This window comes from Lygodium microphyllum, chromosome 8 (assembly GCF_053477565.2).
Source record: "Lygodium microphyllum isolate KBCC chromosome 8, Lygodium_microphyllum_v1.1.10, whole genome shotgun sequence".
In the NCBI taxonomy this organism is placed as follows: domain Eukaryota; kingdom Viridiplantae; phylum Streptophyta; class Polypodiopsida; order Schizaeales; family Lygodiaceae; genus Lygodium; species Lygodium microphyllum.
In genome coordinates, this window is record NC_141142.1 from 4,407,188 (window position 1) to 4,426,199 (window position 19,012).

Here is a 19,012-nt window from a genome sequence, read left to right on the forward strand (position 1 = left end):
TTGTGTGTACTCCCATCATCATGTAAACCAATCTTTTCTTTACCATGCACAAAACATTTCATCGTTAATAAAGAATAGGGATTTGGTATATACTTGGTAAAGTATCTGAAGTAGTACCACTATCGTCATTCTCTTCCGTGAAATCTGGCATTTCTTCATGGTCTTTATCTTCAGTCGCTCCCAAATAGTTGATGTGAACAATTGGCTTTTTGGATTGACAATTCGCCGCTAGATGTCTAGGTTGATGGCATTTGTAACAGACTATGGATTTGGCTTTAGACGCATTATTGGTAATAGCGGGAAGTTTAGGAATGTTGGGATTTGGTTGAAGAGATGGCTTAGGATTTGGATTTGTGTTTGATGTTTAAGTAGGGGGTCGTGTCCAAGATTTATGGAATGAAGATGGAAGGAAACGGTTTTGATTGAATCTTCAAAAATTAGAATTGAATTGTTTTGTACCAAAGTTACCATTGTTTGAAAATTGTTGTGGTCACTTATCTTGTCCTCGAATCTTATCTTCAGCATCATGGACCAAGGAAATTGCATCTTCGAGAGTTGTTGACTTAAACATGTTCACTTCTGCATAGAAGTGACCAAGTAACCCAGACATAAACTCGCGCTTATGAGTTGCCTCAGGTACATCTTCGAGCATTCGTAGTTGCAATAAGGCATTCCAAAAATGCTCGGTATATTGGGAAATAGGCTCGCAATCTCTTTGTGTTGCAATAAGGCATTCCAAAAATGCTCGGTATATTGGGAAATAGGCTCGCAATCTCTTTGTTGTAGAAGATCCCACTGTTTGATTGCTTTTTCGTGGAATTGAGGTGGAAGAAAATTCTGCAAAAAATTCTTTTGAAAAGTCTCCCAAGTAGCAGGACAATCAATGCTTTTGTGGACAACAATCCACCATAAGGATGCCATGCCCACTAAATGATTAGTGACGCACTTAATTTTGTCTTTTTCAGCATATTGTTCTTCATGGAAATAATAATCAAACTAGCTGATAAAAGCTAGTACAGTCTTTCCATCGCGTGACCCATTGAAAGTATGAAAGTTGAAATTTCTTTTACTTTTCTTTGTTTCTTTCTGAATAGATTGCGGTTCAAGTGTCGCATTGATTGTACATCGTATAATATCTTTAGATTGCGGTCCATCTTGATCGGCATAAGATCATTGTAGACTGGCCAATTGAGCTTGCAAAGTTTGATGTGCTCTTCATTCCTCTTGAAGTTGCATCATAATTAGGTCCAGTTTTTGCTCCATCGTTGGTTTCGGTAAATCACCTTCGGCCATAAAATCTTCCATATTTTGATCGGTCATCTTGTAAAATTTCAAACAACCTCACACACTCGAAATCATGTTAACGGGATGAGCATAGCTCAAGTTCAGGATTACAAGACTTGTTTTTTTTTAAAAAATAAATTAATGTGGCTTTTGATTATCTTTCTTCTTCATGGTTATGGAAATTGATGTCGTCCTTCTTCCAAAAGTTTATGTCGTCCGTGTAGACTGCCTATAGCAATCCATGTGCTGGAACTTAGCTCTGTTAGAGCGCAGGTGCGAATGGGGGCTTGTAGAGAAGTTAAAACCAGCTCAGGAGTTGCTGTGTATAAACTCCTACTATGGGAGATCAGACTTAGAATCCTTTGGGAATTTAGCCTTTAGAGCTTAATAAGCTTTAAGCTTAAAGCTCTTAAAAGAAAAAACGTTTTCAGTCGAAATCGAATTGACCAGGACGTCAATATAAGTTGGATGGTGCTATCAAATGGCAGTTCGTCCTGCCGCCGCAGCGTCGTGAATTTCTAAGTGCTAAGATTTAAAAAAAAAAGCTTAAGTTAAGATTTATCACTAATCAAATTGGAAGTCTTTGGGAAGAAATATACTTAACAATTGGAACTTCCCAGGTGGTCCTCCGCTTGTGGAGGTTGGTACTTCACAATCTGAGTGCGTAGCAAGGGTTCTTCACCGCCAAGAACGCGCTGGTATTGACGGATTGTCGCAAGACTGACTGTAGAGCTCGATCGTTCCAGGAGCTTTGCCTTCGTGCGAGATGGTAAGAACGCGCTGGTATTGACGGATTGTCGCAAGACTCACTGTAGAGCTCGATCGTTCCAAGAGCTTTGCCTTCATGCGAGATGGTAAGCGATTGGAAGCCCTCGATCTCAACTTCGCTCTGATACCATTGATGCGTAAATCGGATGCTATATGCGTACGTAGCGAGCGCCGGAAGGTCCCCAAGAACAAATAACTCTACTTTTTGCTTAAAATCCAAGAGAGAAAATTTGGACGACATGAAACACGAAGACCAATTGGGTACAATCTCCCCCCATGCCTTGTGTGAGTGCTCCACAAAGCATATATTTTAATGTATTATTCATCTCCAAGCTCAAAAATAGCCCAAATTTACAACTAGCACGCTTTAGCTTTTGTGCTGGCTTTTGTCCAAAATAAAGAATAAAGCGGTTGGGCATCCAAAGAGTCGGGCTATGCCCAAATATAATATCCAATAACGAATATTTAAATCGTGCACCCATGTGCATGCAAAATAATAAATATATGTCAAGCACTTCAATAAATAAGCACGTCAAAATAAATATTGGCACCATGCCTAAGATGTGCCCATCAAAAATGATAATTTTTTCTAAATAACTTGAATACATGCTATCGCCCAGTGCTTCCCAACGCCACCGCCACCTGCTCTACACATTAACTAAAGCATTCACAATTGTTAGAAAATAATAAAATTAAACCAACAAAAGTGAATACCTAGCAGTCTTTAGCTACAAAATAAATAAATAGGTTGGAACTCAATCTTAACCTTAATTTATTACGAGTGCACACTCTAAACTCATAAACGTCCATTAATTTAAATATGTATTTTGCGGAATCACCCGCTATGGAATCACCCACTTGCACATTAAATTAACGAGATGCCCGAAAAGGATAGGCGTCCCCATTGACTTTTCGCACAAGGAATCCGCCTTGTGTACGAGCCCGGGCAATAAATATAATTTTACGGAATCCACCGCAAAAGCTCACGGAATCCACCGTGGAATATGCCTCTTGGCATCATTGTTCTACATTCAATTTGGCTTTTGTGACATGATTTATGTTTTTTTTTTAAAAAGAGATTACCCAAATCCTTCTCATCATTGTAGACATTTTAAACATAGTCTTTGGCAATAGTAGAATTTGCATGGGATGAGCCTAGATCTCATTAAATAACTAAAAAATCAATATGTCTTTATCCATAGGACATGATAAACTTATGGATATGCAATGCCTAGACTAATATTTTCCAATCTTATTGTTTGATCACAATCCAAAAAAAATAACTTGGGGCACCCTTTGGTCTTTTCCAATCTAGCTTGCTTTTGCTTTATGTAATATTCCTCACTTCTCTGCATAGAACCCCACCCCCCCTTGCAATTAAAGGTAATTCAAAATTTTTTTATCACCCTTGTCATCGCCAAATAGGTGGCGGGGGGAGGAATAATGTAATGATGACTATGAGGGAGAGATGACGCAGGTGATGACGGAAGGAGAATACGATAGCATCAAGGGAGGGAAGGAGGCAATGATGTGGAGGAGAAGGAGACGTCGAAGAGGGAGAAGGAAGCAGGCGACGATGATGGGAAGGGAGAAGATGACATGGATGAGGAGAAGATCATGATGATGACGTGGAAGGGGAGGAAGCCGTTCGATGATGGCGAGGAAGGAGTAGAGGAGGAAGGCAACGATGACAGAGAAGAAGCGGGAGATGATGTCGACGTGGAGGGAGAAGGAGTAGATGACGAGGAAGAAGAGGGAGATGATGTGGAAGAAGGAGAGAAGTCATCGCCATGGAGGAAGCAGGACGATGGCAACGAGGGAGAGGGAGTGGATGACATGAGGAAGAGGTAGATAATGATGATGTCGATGAGGGGAGAGACCTTCCCTCCGCACTATAAACACCCCCCCTCCCCCCCCTCCCCCCATCGTAAGAAGGGGGAGAGAGGTCTTGATGCCCTAGCACGCTGCACAAAGAGAGAGAGAGAGAGAGAGAGAGAGAGAGAGAGAGAGAGAGAGAGAGAGAGAGAGAGAGAGAGAGAGAGAGAGAGTTATATTAACATCTTCTAAAGACCAAAACTGGCCTATGAGACAAACTGTGATACAACTGATGAGGTCCAGCTATCCAAAATAAAAGTGTTGAATAAAAAGCTAAAAACTGGAAACTGAAAATACGGTGCTGTGAGTGTGATAAGTGTTGTGTATGTGTATGTGTGTATGTAGCTCTAGTACTCCAGATAATGGCTACAAAGGGGGACCAAATGTCGGCTGTGATAGGGGAACAACTGTCAGCTGTGATAAAGTGGTGCGATGTGTATATGTAACAGATGCAGGGAGATATACTATCCTGGGATGTAGTAGCAGTCGTCCAAGTCGCTAATAGCAGGTGATCCCTCCTGGATGCAGGATGTGGTACATCGACGGTGGAGAAAGAGCAAACTGGAGATTTGAGATCCAATGTGTCGAGTGTCGTTGGATCTCAGTCTGCTGTCGATGTAGATCAAGAATCCTCCGGATCTCCTGTCGGTGTGGCTGTGGGGTCCGAAACCCACGGATCCTCGTGCGACGTCGGGTACGCTGGTCCTCAGCCTGCTGTAGTGTGAGCCCGGAGGTTTGGCTGGAGGCTGGTACAGTAGCTCTCACTCTGTCTGTCTGAAAGAACTGAGTAATAGTCGTCTGGGTGGGCCCCTCTCTGACTGGGACCCGCTGTGTGCTCTGCTCTCTGATGTGCCATGCCTCTCCTAGAAAATGGCCAAATGATCGCTGATCCATATCAGTCATACATCCTTGAAGTGAGCTACTCAATGTGTATCTAGATCTCAACTCTGAGTATGCCGGGCATCTGAGAACAAAATGCTCCTCACTCTCCACCTCTGATCTGCAAAGGGGGCATATCCTCTCCTCCCATGGGATGCCACTGGCTCTGCCACTCTCAATCATAAGCTGATGTGATGATACCCTGAGCTGTCCAATAAGAACTCTCAATCGATGTGGCATATAGATCTGCATATATCTCGGAATCTCTATGAATCCCTGCTCTGATATGCTCAAGAACTGTGTATAATAATGTGCCATCTTCGATGGCAGTGGTTGTGCAGGGCTGACCCATGTCCTCTGTATATAAATATGCCATATCTCCTGTCTGATGACTCTATTCCTGTCAGAGAGAGAGAGGGTGTAAGTGGGAGCCTGAGTATCATATAGAAGAGGTGGGAGTCTATCAATGTCCAGCCCATGTCTGTCAAACCAAGCTCTAGTCTGTGCATACCATGATGTGGTATCCCCTGCTCGAGCCATCTCCTGAGATGCCATATATGCTCTATATGCAATGCGATCTCTGTCCATATCCTAAAATCTGTGCAGGAAGCAGACTGTCTGAAATAATGCCTCGACTAGCATGGGCGGTGTGGCAAGCTCTGCTCGCACAATGTCATGTGGGACTGAGGCCTTGCTGCGAATCAATCTAGATATCATGATCACCTGAGGTCTCTCCATCAATGTCCATACATAATCGGCAAGGTCTGGCCCCCATATAGCTACTCCATACATCAGTGCTGGAGTGACTAGAGTATCAAAGAGCCACCCCTTGGTGCGGGGCTCCTGGAAATGTGCCTGATGACACTGTCACTCCATAAGAGCCAATGCTGAGTATCCTCTAGTGAGGCGGTCACGAGCTGCGTGTGTCATCGAGAAAGTCCCTGAAGCTACTGTAAAGGTAACTCCCAAATATACATATGATCCAGTGACCTCAATACTCCCTCCTGCTGCCATGAAAATACTCTGTCTGCATATCTGAGCTGATGTATGGAATATAAGAACCTTGGTTTTACCAAGGTTCACTGTCATGCCTCTCTGTATGCAAAAATCATCCAATGCTAATAAATGCTGCTGTAATCCCTGAGCTAAGTCTAAGACCAACACAATGTCATCTGCATATAGTAAGATATGAATTGTGGCTCCACTGAGATCTATACCTCCACCGGCTCGCTGTTGAATAAACTCTGCTATCTCATCAATGTATAGCCCAAATAGAGTCGGTGAGAGTGGGCTGCCAGTAACCCGCTCATATAGTGCATAAATACCCCACATCATGTCATCATCCACCCCAGATCAAGTAGGCGTCTGAAAAGCCTCTCTCTCGGAACCATGTCAAAGGCTTTGCGGAAATCCACAAAGCAACAGTACAATCTCTGTTTCTTCACTCGTGTCTGGTCGATCAGACAACGGAGAGTGAAGATGTGGTCTATGGTAGAAAATGCCCGTTTGAACCCTGCCTGTCCAGGTGTGCGCATGCCTTCTCTCTCTGCCAGCATGCTAAGCTCCTTCTCCATCATCGTGCCATAAAGTTTGGCCAAAACTGGCCCAATCATGATGGTCCTATATGTGTTAGGACCCATAGGATCCCCTGACTTGTGGATAGGTACAATGGTGTGCTCTGTCCACGAGTCAGGGAACCCCTTAGACAATGCATGGTTGAAGAGGTGAGCAATGAGTGGAGCCAATATGTCTCTGCCATATATAATATGCTCTGCCTGAAGATCAAACTGGTCTCGAGCGCGGCCATGCTGTAACCATGAGATAGCATGTTTCACCATACTAGTGGTGAAAAATGATGAAATACCTGGTCTCGGTGTACATGGTGTGGGTATCAGCGGCTGTGCAGGTACATGATATAAACTCTGTGCATATCCATGCCATACTGCAGGGTCATGTATCGGTGTGGGTGAGCGTGGTTCTCTGATCTGCCTCCATGCCTCTGCACAATCTCTGCTCATAAGAAGGTGGTATATATCCCAATATCTCTCCTCCTCCCATTCCCGCTTTTTACGGCGGGTCAAGCGGTGCATGCGTCTCTGCGCCTGTCTATGTGTGATCTCTCCTCTGGCCTCCAAATCGCGTAGCTGTCGACGTAGATCTCTGCACTCATCATCATACCACCTGTTCTGTGGCATGGTACCGGTCCGAGGGGGGTGCGTGTATGTGTGATGTGGAAAACTGAGTGTAGCAGAATCATGCAGAATGCGTGTGATATCAGTGGTCAGTGTATCAAGGGTGCGTATGGATCAAGTGATGTGATGTGCTCCTCCAGATGCTGTGAGTAAACATGTGAGAGCTCATGAGTGAAGTGTATGGTAGTATGCATGTGGGGTATGACATCTGCAGGTGGTGATGGTAATGAGGTGAGGAGTGAGAAACTGAGAAAGGTGTGATCGGCACCAAGTGGAAGTCTCCCAAGGCCGAAGGACTCGATAGTATGCATCCCATCGATTGGTCCGAGCAGATAATCTACAATACTCTTGCCCCCCCCATGTGGGAAGCATGTAAGACCTCCTGAATATGGCCATCGTGCCATCCCGTTATAAATAACGAGATGATGTCTACTACCAAGCTCAAGTAAATGCCCTCCATACCCTGTGGCGTCTGGCCCAGTATCTGTTGACTCCCTACTGATCCCCAACTCCTCAGGGTCTAATGCTCTCATGATCTCTGGCTGCTCCATATCAAAACTCTCACACTGTCGGCTCTGTGTTCGCCCGTTGAAGTCCCCCATAAGGAAGACCTCACCCAAACTAGAATACAGAATAATGTCCTCTGAGAGCTGTGAATAAGGGGAGGGGGAATCTCTGGCCTGAATATCACCCTGCGTAGTAGCATATCTGGACCCTCGTGGTGAAAAGTAGCATACTGCCATATAGATCCATCTCTCATCTGATATCTGCACTCTGATCCATATGTAACTGGCCTCCTCATCTCATCTCACTAACTGGATATGTCTCTGTATCCCCTGATGGAATAGAACTGCCACCCCTCCTGAGCCCCTAGATGTGCTCTGCCTAGTAGTAGCCCGGTATGCAGATACCCACTCAAATCTTGTAATGCGCAGAAGCCCTCTCTCTGGGCTCTCATGTGTCTCTGTGAGGCATATAACATCATGGTCGGGTAAAATCTCCTCAAGTCTGTCCGGTCGTGACCATAGGGAGCCGTTGCAGTTCCAAACTGCCACACGTTTCGGGGTCTCCTGTACAGTCCTCTGCCTCGTCTCATAGGCCACGCCCCCCTATTTGGTGGGGCGTCCATCTATAAAAATCCGGCCATCTCGATAGAAGGCCTTACGGCCTTCTCTATGTGCTTGGAGTATTTGTGGCATGCATGCTCGTCTGTGTGCAATCTGCATCTGAGTCAGGTCCTCATCCATGAAGATGGGAGCCCCAGTCATCCCTTGGAGTGAAATCCGCTTCCGAAAGAAAGCGGCTATGTCCTCCGGTGTGCTCATATGTAATATCAGAGCTCTGACCCTCGTAGTATCTCGTCCTGCACGCCATGCCTGAGTAAAGGGCATGCTCGTGTACCCTAGTCGGATGCATAGCCCGCGTGCGTCCTCCTCCGGAGAGGCCCCTTCGGGGAGCCCGGTAATACGCACATTCAATCTACGCGCGTTCCTGAGCCTCTTCTCCTCTAAGGTCTCCTGAACCCGGACTACCTCCTCCTTTTTATTTTCTTCCTGGACCTCCTTCTTAATGTTCTTCTTCACTACCTCAATCCACCCCTCCTTATTCCCTTCTAATTCTTCCTTCATGTTTGCTTTGATTTTTTCCTCCCATCCCTCTCTCGAAGCCTCAACTTCGGTTTTAATGCATACCTGGAGGTCCTCTCGGCATTCCTTCGTGATAGCCTCTCGGAGGTCCACTTTGAAATCCACGTCCTCTCTTGCCTCCCGTAGATGTGACACTTCCGTTTGTAGCTTGTCCATGTCGGTTTTGAGATCCCTCTTCTCTTCCGTGAGTGTCTTCACCATCTCCTCCAGTCGCCGGATCCTCTCATGGAGCCGGCGGGTTTCTTGGTTCAAGGCATTGTCCGCATCCTTCTTGAAATCTTTCTTTGCCTCCTTGATAGCCTAGCTGATTAGAAGCTCCACGTTATGGAGCTCGAGCGGCATGTCGACTCACGGGGAAAAAGCCCCCTCGATAGACCTGTTGAATGTCAGAGAGACCACCTTCAATGAAGAAAGTTTTCCACTTTTCACCTCCTCCTGAAACTACACATCCACAAATGCTGTCCCAGCTTGCACATTCCAAGAGCCTTCCTTCTGCAATGCCGCTAAGCTTGACAATGTGTAACCCTTTGGAAGAACTCCCAATAGATAAGCAATCAAGAAATGTCCTGCCTCGTGCAGATCTATGCCCGAGGCCAGAGTAAGGGCAAGTAAGATGCCAAGCACTTGAATTTGATTTAAGTGCAATGTCTGCCACATAACCAAGCCACCCAAGGCTGCAGCAATTTGTAGATTCCTTCGAACTTCTCCAAGTGTAGAGTCCACAGGAGACAAAAGATAGTCTATCTCTATATTATTCAGTCGCGAATCTGTTTCTGCAAAAACCGTGTCGGACTGTCCTGTGGACACTTGTTTGCCGGATGGACTGAATGCAATGTCAATTGCCACTTCTCCTGGCGGCTTGTGTCGTCTCCACTATCCAGAGCCCAGGCATCGCCCCGTCTGCTCGTTGAACTGAACGATCTGTCGCGTCCTTGCTCTGTGCCCTACTTCTCGCGAATGTCTGGCAGAAGCGAGCAGGTCAATAGGCGCCGCTTTCAGACCTGTTAGGTTCACACGTGCCTCTCATCAAGCTGTCGCCGCCAGAGCCCATGATAGAGAGAGAGAGAGAGAGAGAGAGAGAGAGAGAGAGAGAGAGAGAGAGAGAGAGAGAGAGAGAGAGAGAGAGAGAGAGAGAGAGAGAGAGAGAGAGAGAGAGAGAGAACCATCTAATAAGGTTCTTCTTCTCTTCCCCTCCTTAGAGGGTGTCCACACACGTTCTTTCTTTCCCCTTTTCTCGTGAGATTATCCTCTACTTACAAGCTTAATTCTCCCCCCAATTGGCCCCTCTATTCGAATAAAAGGTGTTGAAGTCTTGTGCGAGCTACGTCTAGAAGCAAAGAAGGTCGAGAATGGCTCCCAAGTGGAGAATGCCACATGTGGATGGGAATCCTGCAACGAAAGCCTCGAGTGAGGGCATCATTGCCAATCCAACTATGGTACCGGTCGTAAGTAATGTATTTCCAAATTAATAGATGTTTGCTTTAGATGCATTAGACCCATACTATGCCACACGAGAATAGGTTAACTAAAAGGATAAAGTTCATCCCAAATATTCGAAAGATGGAGTTTGCAAAGTGCTTGTATCAAGAGAAGTAAAACCGCAACTAGATGCTAAGCAATAAAATTCATGCATAACATAAATAGCATATAAGGTTTCAAAGTATTTTTGACTCCTATCCCAGTGAAGGTATGTTGTAGCTTGCACACTTGAGGGATTGCATGGTAGGCAATCTAGCCTAAAGGAAATCCATTCTTGAAATGCTAAGGTCTTTGCCCAAGATCTTACTAATAGCATGAATTGATAATATTTAATAGATTGGGATCTTGAAGATGTGCGTAGCTAGTACAAACAATGATCATAAGGATTACAACTAAGATGCCTTGAGATCCGTTCGATAGCTACTGTGTTTCATCACTCCAATTCACAGTTGGATTATCAATCAACATAAGTGATCTGTAAAACTTGTGTCTTGTACAATGTTTGAATCCTTAACATATGCCTTAGCCAAAAGAAGGGAGTGTTAAGTAAATTTTACATAGAATCACTCTTTGACCCCAAGGGGGAGAGTGAATATGCAATGGAAATGCGATCGCATTTATTCTTGCATTGTTTGGAAATACAATTGGTTTTGTTGTTTGATCAAGCAATGCCCTAAATGCTTCTGCATTCAACTGCTTGTTGGTTTATTGTTTGGATGATTAGTCCAAATGCTTGTGAATGATGGTAAATGAATGGCAGGGGTCTATGATGACAAGTTACCATGGGGATAAAGGAATGTTTTCTTAGAAGATGATATTAGGATGATTGCCTTGATTATGCTTGATTCTTAACTAGATTAATTAAGGAAAGGATATTTTGCGTGGGTAGATCATCTCCAAGGTCACACATGCTTCAACCCGATAGGGCACTGCTCGATTCACGGGCCGAAGGTTGAGTGGTGAAAAGGCCAAACACGGAAATTGTGTCTCACTCCTAGGCCGCTTGTGGGTCAGGTGGAGCTCTGGACACCCCTTGCCTAGTCTGGAATGGAGTTAAAGACTGAACGTCTATGACGTTGGAAGATCCTATTCTAGATAAATGATGGAAATTGGGGTGCCATGTGATTTGGACCAATTATTTCTGTTGGACAGAAGGGATATATAATTTCTCGTGTATGGGTAGGAGACAAAGATTAACTTGAAGATAAGTTAAGGAACTTGTTTACCAAAAGGACTGTTTGCTCTGTATTTGTGTTTGTGCTGTAAATTACACGAACGAGCCCTGTTCCTTAAAAGGCTTAATTAAGGAATATGATTTTAAATATCACACATAAATGTGATAGGACCTAATTAGAAAATGAAAGCTATCAAGGGAAGCAAGTGGGCGGAACCCCTGACGGGTCCATCCTACGTCAGGGTGGTCCCAGAGAACTGGGAGGCTTCTCACAAGGTTTTACTATCACCTTTAGGTATTATTAGGTTAGAACCCTGACTCGTGCCATTTTAGGGGACTGGAATGGGACTATGCCCTATGGGTAGAGAGGTTGACTAGTGCATCCCTCTCGTTTCCCATTCTCTTTGAACCAAGTGCAGCATAGATATGCTTTAGATTGGGTATCTCTGCGTAAAGTAGGATGTCCATGACTCGATGCTAGAATGCTGTCGAGAGACCTTGACCACTAGGAACCCAAATTTCAGGTTGGTCCTAGTGGGTTCAGCCGCAAACATTTCGTTGTGAGGCAGACTCGAGAAACCCTAGGTGATAAACCTCATAACATTCTATGGGAGTGCTGGGGGGTGTCGCTTAGATTTGTCTCTTGATGGACCACTAAAATGTGCCTAGATAGCCGATAGGCGGGCACACTACACTTTAGCTTGCTTCAATAGTTTTCCTTATGAGGGTTAACATCTAGATTAAAACCATGGAGGATTATTACTTGATAACAAATGATATTAGTGCAAATTAGTCAAGGACTGCTTATCTTTGTCTGATGGTGGCTGAATCATGTCTTTGGTGGAAGTAGTGGTTCTAGAACAATGTGATAGCAAAAGGTTCATGGACCTAGCAATAGTTTAAGAAAGTAGTATAGACTAGATATCTCCTAGTCTCCTTTGAATCAATAAAGGTGAACGAGAGTTCTTTGATTTTAAGCAACTAGACCTAACCTTGGGGGCATATTACTTCCAAATTTTGACAATCAAGAAGTATATATCCTAGATATACATTACTTAGTAAGTTGCTAGTCTTTTTTTAGGGGTTGAATGCATGTGATACCTAACTCAAATCCATGATACCAATTGATTTCAAACTTTTTTTGAATCTAAGCTAAGCCCTTGATAAAATAATTCACAAAAGATACTAAGAATACTTACAATAATAGAAAAGTGCATACAAATTTTTGTGATGCAAGTCCTAACTCTCATAGTTGTCAAGAGAGTCAAGGGATTAGACGATGCTACACTTGCAATAAAGTGGGGAACTAAAAGCTAAATGCCCAAATAGAAGTACTACAATTGCAACAAGCTCAATGTGCTTAGATTTGAATATTCCAAAACTACTAATTTGGAAGGTCTTCGTGAGAATCATCATTGACTATATGCTTAAGACTTGATGCCTCAAGTTGATTTGATTCCTTCTTGATTGGATTGACTATTGTCTCATTGTCGGGACCTAAAACAAGCCCGACACTGGCTCTAAGCACTAGTCGGGCCTCTCTATACTAAAAAAACCACACCCTGTCGACCTCGCAGCCAAGACTGTATAAGGGACACTTTGCCCTAACTGCTATTGTGAATCTTACGTTTGTTTTGAATTGTAGTCCAACGATTAAGCTCCATACTCCTCAGAGGGAGTCCCTACACACAGATTGATATAAATTACATCGTAATCACAAATAAAAGGAGGCACCCCCCGGTTGGATGCCGTGGCCCCACTACAGCTCTCCTACACCAACGGGATTGGCCCCTTGATACACCGCAAACACAAATGATACGGACGTAACAAGCTCCACTCTTATTTTAAATGATTCATAAGATAATATATTTTCTCACTTAACAATTTCCCAAGGAATCCAAGCACCTAAACCTACAGCTTAGGTGCCTCACAACCCAGCGTAGGTCATATGTATAAAAACCAATTGCAATGCATCCAGGAGTTACCATGTGATATGCGCAATGCAACTGTGAATGCCATCGTGCTCAAACATTTTATGATTTATAAATTAGCATTATGAAGTGCAACAAACATTTCTTTTCATGATTTCAGCCTGCATGTCATGCTTCGTTGCTAAGGGTCAGAGACCCAAGCATCCTCGCGCTACTTAACCCCTTTTAGCTTAATTTATAAACGTCCTATATGGTATGCACAAACAAATAGATCAAAATTCCCAATGTTCTCAGTAACTAATCAGTATCAAAACCCCTCTTCCCCCCTACCATTTAGGTTGTGCATCATTGATAGGTGTAAAGAGTGGATTTTCCATGTATTTTTCTTGTAAAAAGTGATAAAATGGACTTTAACATGAAGACACAACTAAACTGAGGCTTATCCCTCATGCTTTAGCCATGTTGTACACTCATGGACATAAAACATAATTTTTCTTAAGTGCAAAAAACTAAAATTTTTCCTTTTTCTATTATTTTTCTTCATTTATTTAAATAAAAAATTGATATTTCTAATTTATGAGTTGAGACTGATCACAATTATTGAGCATTGATTTTATATTCATTTCCACTCCATATGAATCCCAAAATCACAACAAAACTCCCAAAATTAATCATTTTTATGAAAATCGCATAATTGTGGGTTTTGCATGTTTTAATGTAAATTATTAAATGACTAATTTTTTTGGTTTTCTTCTAGATTTTTGATAAAGTTCAGCATTATCAATCAAAGGAATCCATTTACAAAAAAAATTCATTAAATGTCTTTCATGAAACAAATAAAATGAGTACTTACACATAGAAACCCGGTTTTGGAGGCACGTATTTAATGGTCGGGAGGCCGCTGATGCTCTCTCCAACTCTGGTCTATGATGTCCTCTGCCTCGGGACCATTATTTCATTAGCATCTCACATCCACCTTCTTCTCTTTCTTGTATAGATCCATACATGTGAACAACCCTCAAGAGGAGAGAGGAGGGAGGAGAGAGAAATATTAGAATTCCAGCTTTCTGATTAGGCAACAATTGTACGATTCAAAGGCAGTGTCAGAGAGCAAAAATTGAAGGAATTTCATTGCCTTGCTCTGATTTTTGGCTTCTTTGCAACCTGTCATGGCCTCTCCTAACCAAATCATTGTGAAAGGGGGGCGGTAGCTTTACGCTATGCCGTTTCAAAAAATGCCCCCCTCCCCCCCCCCCCCCCCAAAATTATGAATTTTAATTGGGCCCTTGGCCCCCCCCAAATTACATGCCCAAATTTTAAAACTTCTTGGTACTTTTGGCCTATGGCGCGCGCCCAGCTTCATCTCTCCCACGCTTGAACTGAATTCTGAAAAATCTTGCATGACCAACTCGACATCCAAAATGGCTGAGAAGTTGTCTCTCTTCAATCCGGTAATTGAAAAATTTACTAAAAATCTGCAACCATTGCAATAGCCGATGTTTTGCATTTCCTTCTTCCTTGATCTCTAAAATTGTCGGATCTTCATGCTTCGCTTCCGTTGGCTTTAAATTTCCGCCTAAAATTTGCACATATCCGCTTCTAATTTGCACTTTAAGGTCTTTAAAACCTGCTCTCAACTATTCTCTCCAATTTTGGATTTGTAAATCTACCACACTCCTAGAACCTGCTTGACTATTAGGAATGCATCTTCTTGAATCCTAAGTCATTAGATTACCATTTGTAAGGCTGGACGAATGCCTTCTTGGAGCTCATGTGGGAGGTTTTGCTTGACTACCAAGACCCACGGACTGCTTATTACTCAAGCGTTTCAAGCCAAATGCTAATGGCTACCTCTCACATAGCTGTACATGCTCTAGAGCCTACAAATGTAGTGAGCTTACCTCAATGCCCGATCGAGTACGCTTCTCTCTCAAGCACACTATTAGCTCCACTATCTGAGATGCAAGCTCAAGCAAGCTTAATTCTCCACCTTCAAGCTCCATCCTCCCATAGCCATGCACAAGAGAAGAGAAGAGAAGAAGAAGAGAGGAGAAGATGGAGAGCTTCTCCACCACTACAGTCTCTCACCCTCACACAGTTCCTCATCCTCACACCCTCACACTCCCTCTCTCAAAGCTCAAGCATGAGCAAGCCAGAAGAAGAAAGAGCCACTTTTGCTACACACCAAGAATGAGCTTCTCTATTCACTTTTTGGCTTTTATACATGCCCTCATCCCCTTGGGCACCTATCCCCTTTTTTACATGACCGGACATCTTGCCAAGGTCCTCTTTTCCTATTTCCCTCTACTACATTATGCCTTTACCTATGCCTGTCTATACTTACAACTTGCACATGAGGGAGCTTGGTGCTCTTCTACAAAAATTTGGGGGCGCTTTTACATTTCAAAATGTGCCTTTGCCTTCGCCTCAACTTTCAAGGCTGCCCTTGTGCTTTTGGCCTCTTCTTCTCTCTTATTCTTTAGTCGGGGGCCACCTTTTTCTGCCTTGCTTTTCATTTTCGAGTTTTCTTGAATTTTCTTTTGCTTTCTTTTTCTCTATCTTGCCCCCTCCCAGTCGAGTGCCAGTCTCATGGCACGTGTGGGACTTTGTTGATAAGGGCTCGGGTGATTGAAGGGTTGTTGTGTGAGTTGATGATGGGGCTTTCGCGGGGATTGGGCATGGAAGAGAAGCATGTCAAAATGGTTGAGGTTGTGGAGGCCAAGGGTATATTGAGTGGGTGATGAGGGGCCTTCAAAGTCGGTGGTTAGGTGCAGGTTGTCAGATTCTCCTGAAAAAGAAAAGAGAGTGCGCTACATGGGGGCGTGCCTACCTCACCATGTCATGCATTGTGTCTGTGCCAATGGAACTGGGAGTTGGGTTGTGAATTGCAGGTAGCCTAGGGTGTTTCCCCACACTTGAGTACCCAGTTCGTGTATGGAGAAAATGTGGTGAGTGTAGCTTAGGGAGATAGGTCTAAGAGTGTGACCTCCCTAGTTTTGTCTTGCCCTTAATGTGCCCTAAGTGTGGAGTGGGGGCAAAAGGGCTAGGGGGTTGGGAATGAGCTGGCCAACCAAGGCCACTGGATGTGCCTAACTTGAATACCCCTAGGTGTAGTGATTATGGCACTCATCAACTGAGGTGTGTTTTCATGTTTTCCATTTGATCTTCTTTTTCCTTCTTACTGCTGTTTTTCTTTCTTCTCTTTTATTTTTCTTATTTCCTTATTCTTTTATTTTTTAATTTTTTTCTCTTTTTTGATTTTCTTCTCTTTCTCTTTTTTTTGTTTCCTTTTTTTGAATGTGTGTGAGGAACTAATCCTTGGATTTCGAGTCATGAGAGGAGGAGACTGGGGGCTTAAGCGATTTACTAAGGAAGTTTCTACTTTTCATATAGTCTTTTAGGTTCATGTATACATTTAGAGGAGTTGTTGACAAAAATGAATGACTACACCTAGTGAATTGGTTGTCATTCATGCCCTCTAGTAAGGCCATGCAAAAGGATGGGAGGAGGGTGGCTCTCATCATGAGTCTGTTGGCCATAGTGCAACTGTTTATGCCGGAATTCAAATAAAAAAATAGGGGTGGTAGGCAGTATTCATGAGAGCTAGGCGGTTACTTAAGAAAAACCCTAAGTAGCCTAAGGTAGTTACAGGTTATGATAAAGTCAGTATCAAGGCAAGAGGGAAATTCGCTAAGGAAGTGGGAGATGGAGGGTACTAGGTTGTTTTTGTAGAATAAAGGGCTAGAGCTTCCTCCGGCCTAATAGCATTTACATTGTAGATTTTAGGGAAGTTGCAGCGACCATGGATGTCGGGGTCCACCCCTACCCATCTTGGATATGGCATGTACATTGGGTTATTTCTTTCATAGGGTAGGGTGATACAAAATGACATCCATGTGTCTACGTTCCCATCCTAGATTCTCCATCTCCATCTTGGATGTGATTCGTACCCTTTGACAGCAGCCTTGGGTATCTCCATGACCTTGCCTCTCTAACCATGATGTGACACTTTGACTTTACATGCTCTGTAAGGAGTGTTTGCAAGTTTGGTCTTCAAGGACACAAGTGTAGCCAATTAGGTCCTGCATGATTTCAAGCTAAAAGTCACAAAGTTAATATCCAAAGGGATTAGGGATCAGCTATGAAATGCTTGAACATGCAATTGTTAAAGGGTTTACTCAAGGTCTCAAATTTCAGAAAAAAGTGACTTGCCTTCATGAGTGCTATTGAAAATATTAATGTCCTCTACAACAGCTAAAATTTTCATAATGTCATCTTCATTGCTTTCTTCTATATCCTTTGAGCTAGATATTGCTCCAACCTTCAACCCTTGGTTTGTTAGATACCTTCTCTGATGTGCTTGATTCTCCAATACATGGGTTCTCATGAAATTGGAAAGGCATGAGTTTGAGGATTGCCTGCCGCTTACTCTTGATCCATAAGGAGATCCACATTCATGGCACCATACGTGAACCAAGGGTCCACCATCTAGATCTTCCATGGTAAGCTCAAACTTATCGTCTCTTGGTGGATTGAGCTCCTTCAACTTCTTGCGAGTACTCTCACATTGGGCTAGCCAACTTTGAAGTGTAGACTTTGAAAGCAATGTGCCCTTGAGCTTATTTATAGCTTGCTTTGGGTTATCAACTAGATTGTGCATAGCTTTATCACTTGCTTTGAAGCTTGTAATTTCTACAATATCACTCAAGTCCTTACATATCTGCTTTGTGGGTCGAACCTCACCCTTAATCTCATCTACTATGATTGAATCCCTCCTTATAGCAATAAATTTGATTTCTACATGCCAACATTCTTTTTGTATTGGGTTTAGTGTGCAGCATCCATATTTTCATTTCATCTTCAATGATAAATTTAAATGAACCACAAATAAGCCCATTCTGTATTATCTCTTGTCGTATTGCACCATATGTGAAATCAACTACAACTCGGACATACCCCAAAAGCACTTTCTCACTAGATTTATGCTCAAAAACCTTCATGCAAGTCTTTGAAGCCATGAGTTGTTAGTTGCCTTGTATCTAAATACATGATAGAAAAAGAGATGATATTAATCAATAGCTTCTTAGGGGTAGGAAACATGTACTCACATCAAGGAAAAAAATCACAAATGACTGTATTATATAAGAGTATGTGCATAACAAGTAATTGTATCATGTAACGCAGATATGATTTGTGGTTCCACTACTTGGTACAAGCACTAATTCTTGCTCACTGTGACAAATATACTTGGTCAAAATGATACATGCCTCTATGCAAGAGATTCCATTGTCTAGCAGAAAAAAGAACAACAGAAAAGATATGCCCTAAGATAGTGTGAAGTGGAAGTCAGTAATCACTATTGTATCATGATTTACATGGTGCCACAAATTATTCATGTGGAAGTTGAATCCATTTTCTTAAAGGGGCACATGGCCAACTCCCCATTCATGCTAGGATGCCTACAAAAAAGCTCATTCATCTCTTCAAAGGAAACCCTACTTCTTAGATTTGTATTCATCATTTTTTCTTCAAAAATTTGAGACAAGTGTCTTATGGTTTGAAAGGAGGGAGTGATAGCTTTTGTTAAGTCAAAGTAGTCTGAGGCATCCTCATAGAATTGACAAATCTCCCTTAGCACCCATCCTAATGCATAAATATCTGACATGGGTGTATAACAACCCTTCAATGCTATATCTTCTAACTCAGGGGCTAGCCATTTCCTTCATGCATGATCTAGTTTGCAATTATTCAATTTTCTTGCATACGTTTCATCATCATCATGAC

General features: G+C 43.0%; 1 protein-coding gene across 1 annotated transcript; it reads right to left on the reverse strand.

Moving 5' to 3' along the window:
• Positions 1 to 6,137: 6,137 nt before the first annotated feature.
• LOC148031918 (uncharacterized) lies at positions 6,138 to 7,402 on the reverse strand. Its single transcript, XM_087683863.1, has one exon. It carries the CDS (start codon positions 6,999 to 7,001, stop codon positions 6,138 to 6,140), a length of 864 nt encoding a protein of 287 aa, XP_087539989.1. The 5' UTR covers positions 7,002 to 7,402.
• Positions 7,403 to 19,012: the final 11,610 nt, after the last annotated feature.

Excerpts from the sequence above, each read along its gene's own strand:
- LOC148031918 (XM_087683863.1), bottom strand. The coding sequence starts at position 7,001 with ATGCCACAGAACAGGTGGTATGATGATGAGTGCAGAGATCTACGTCGA.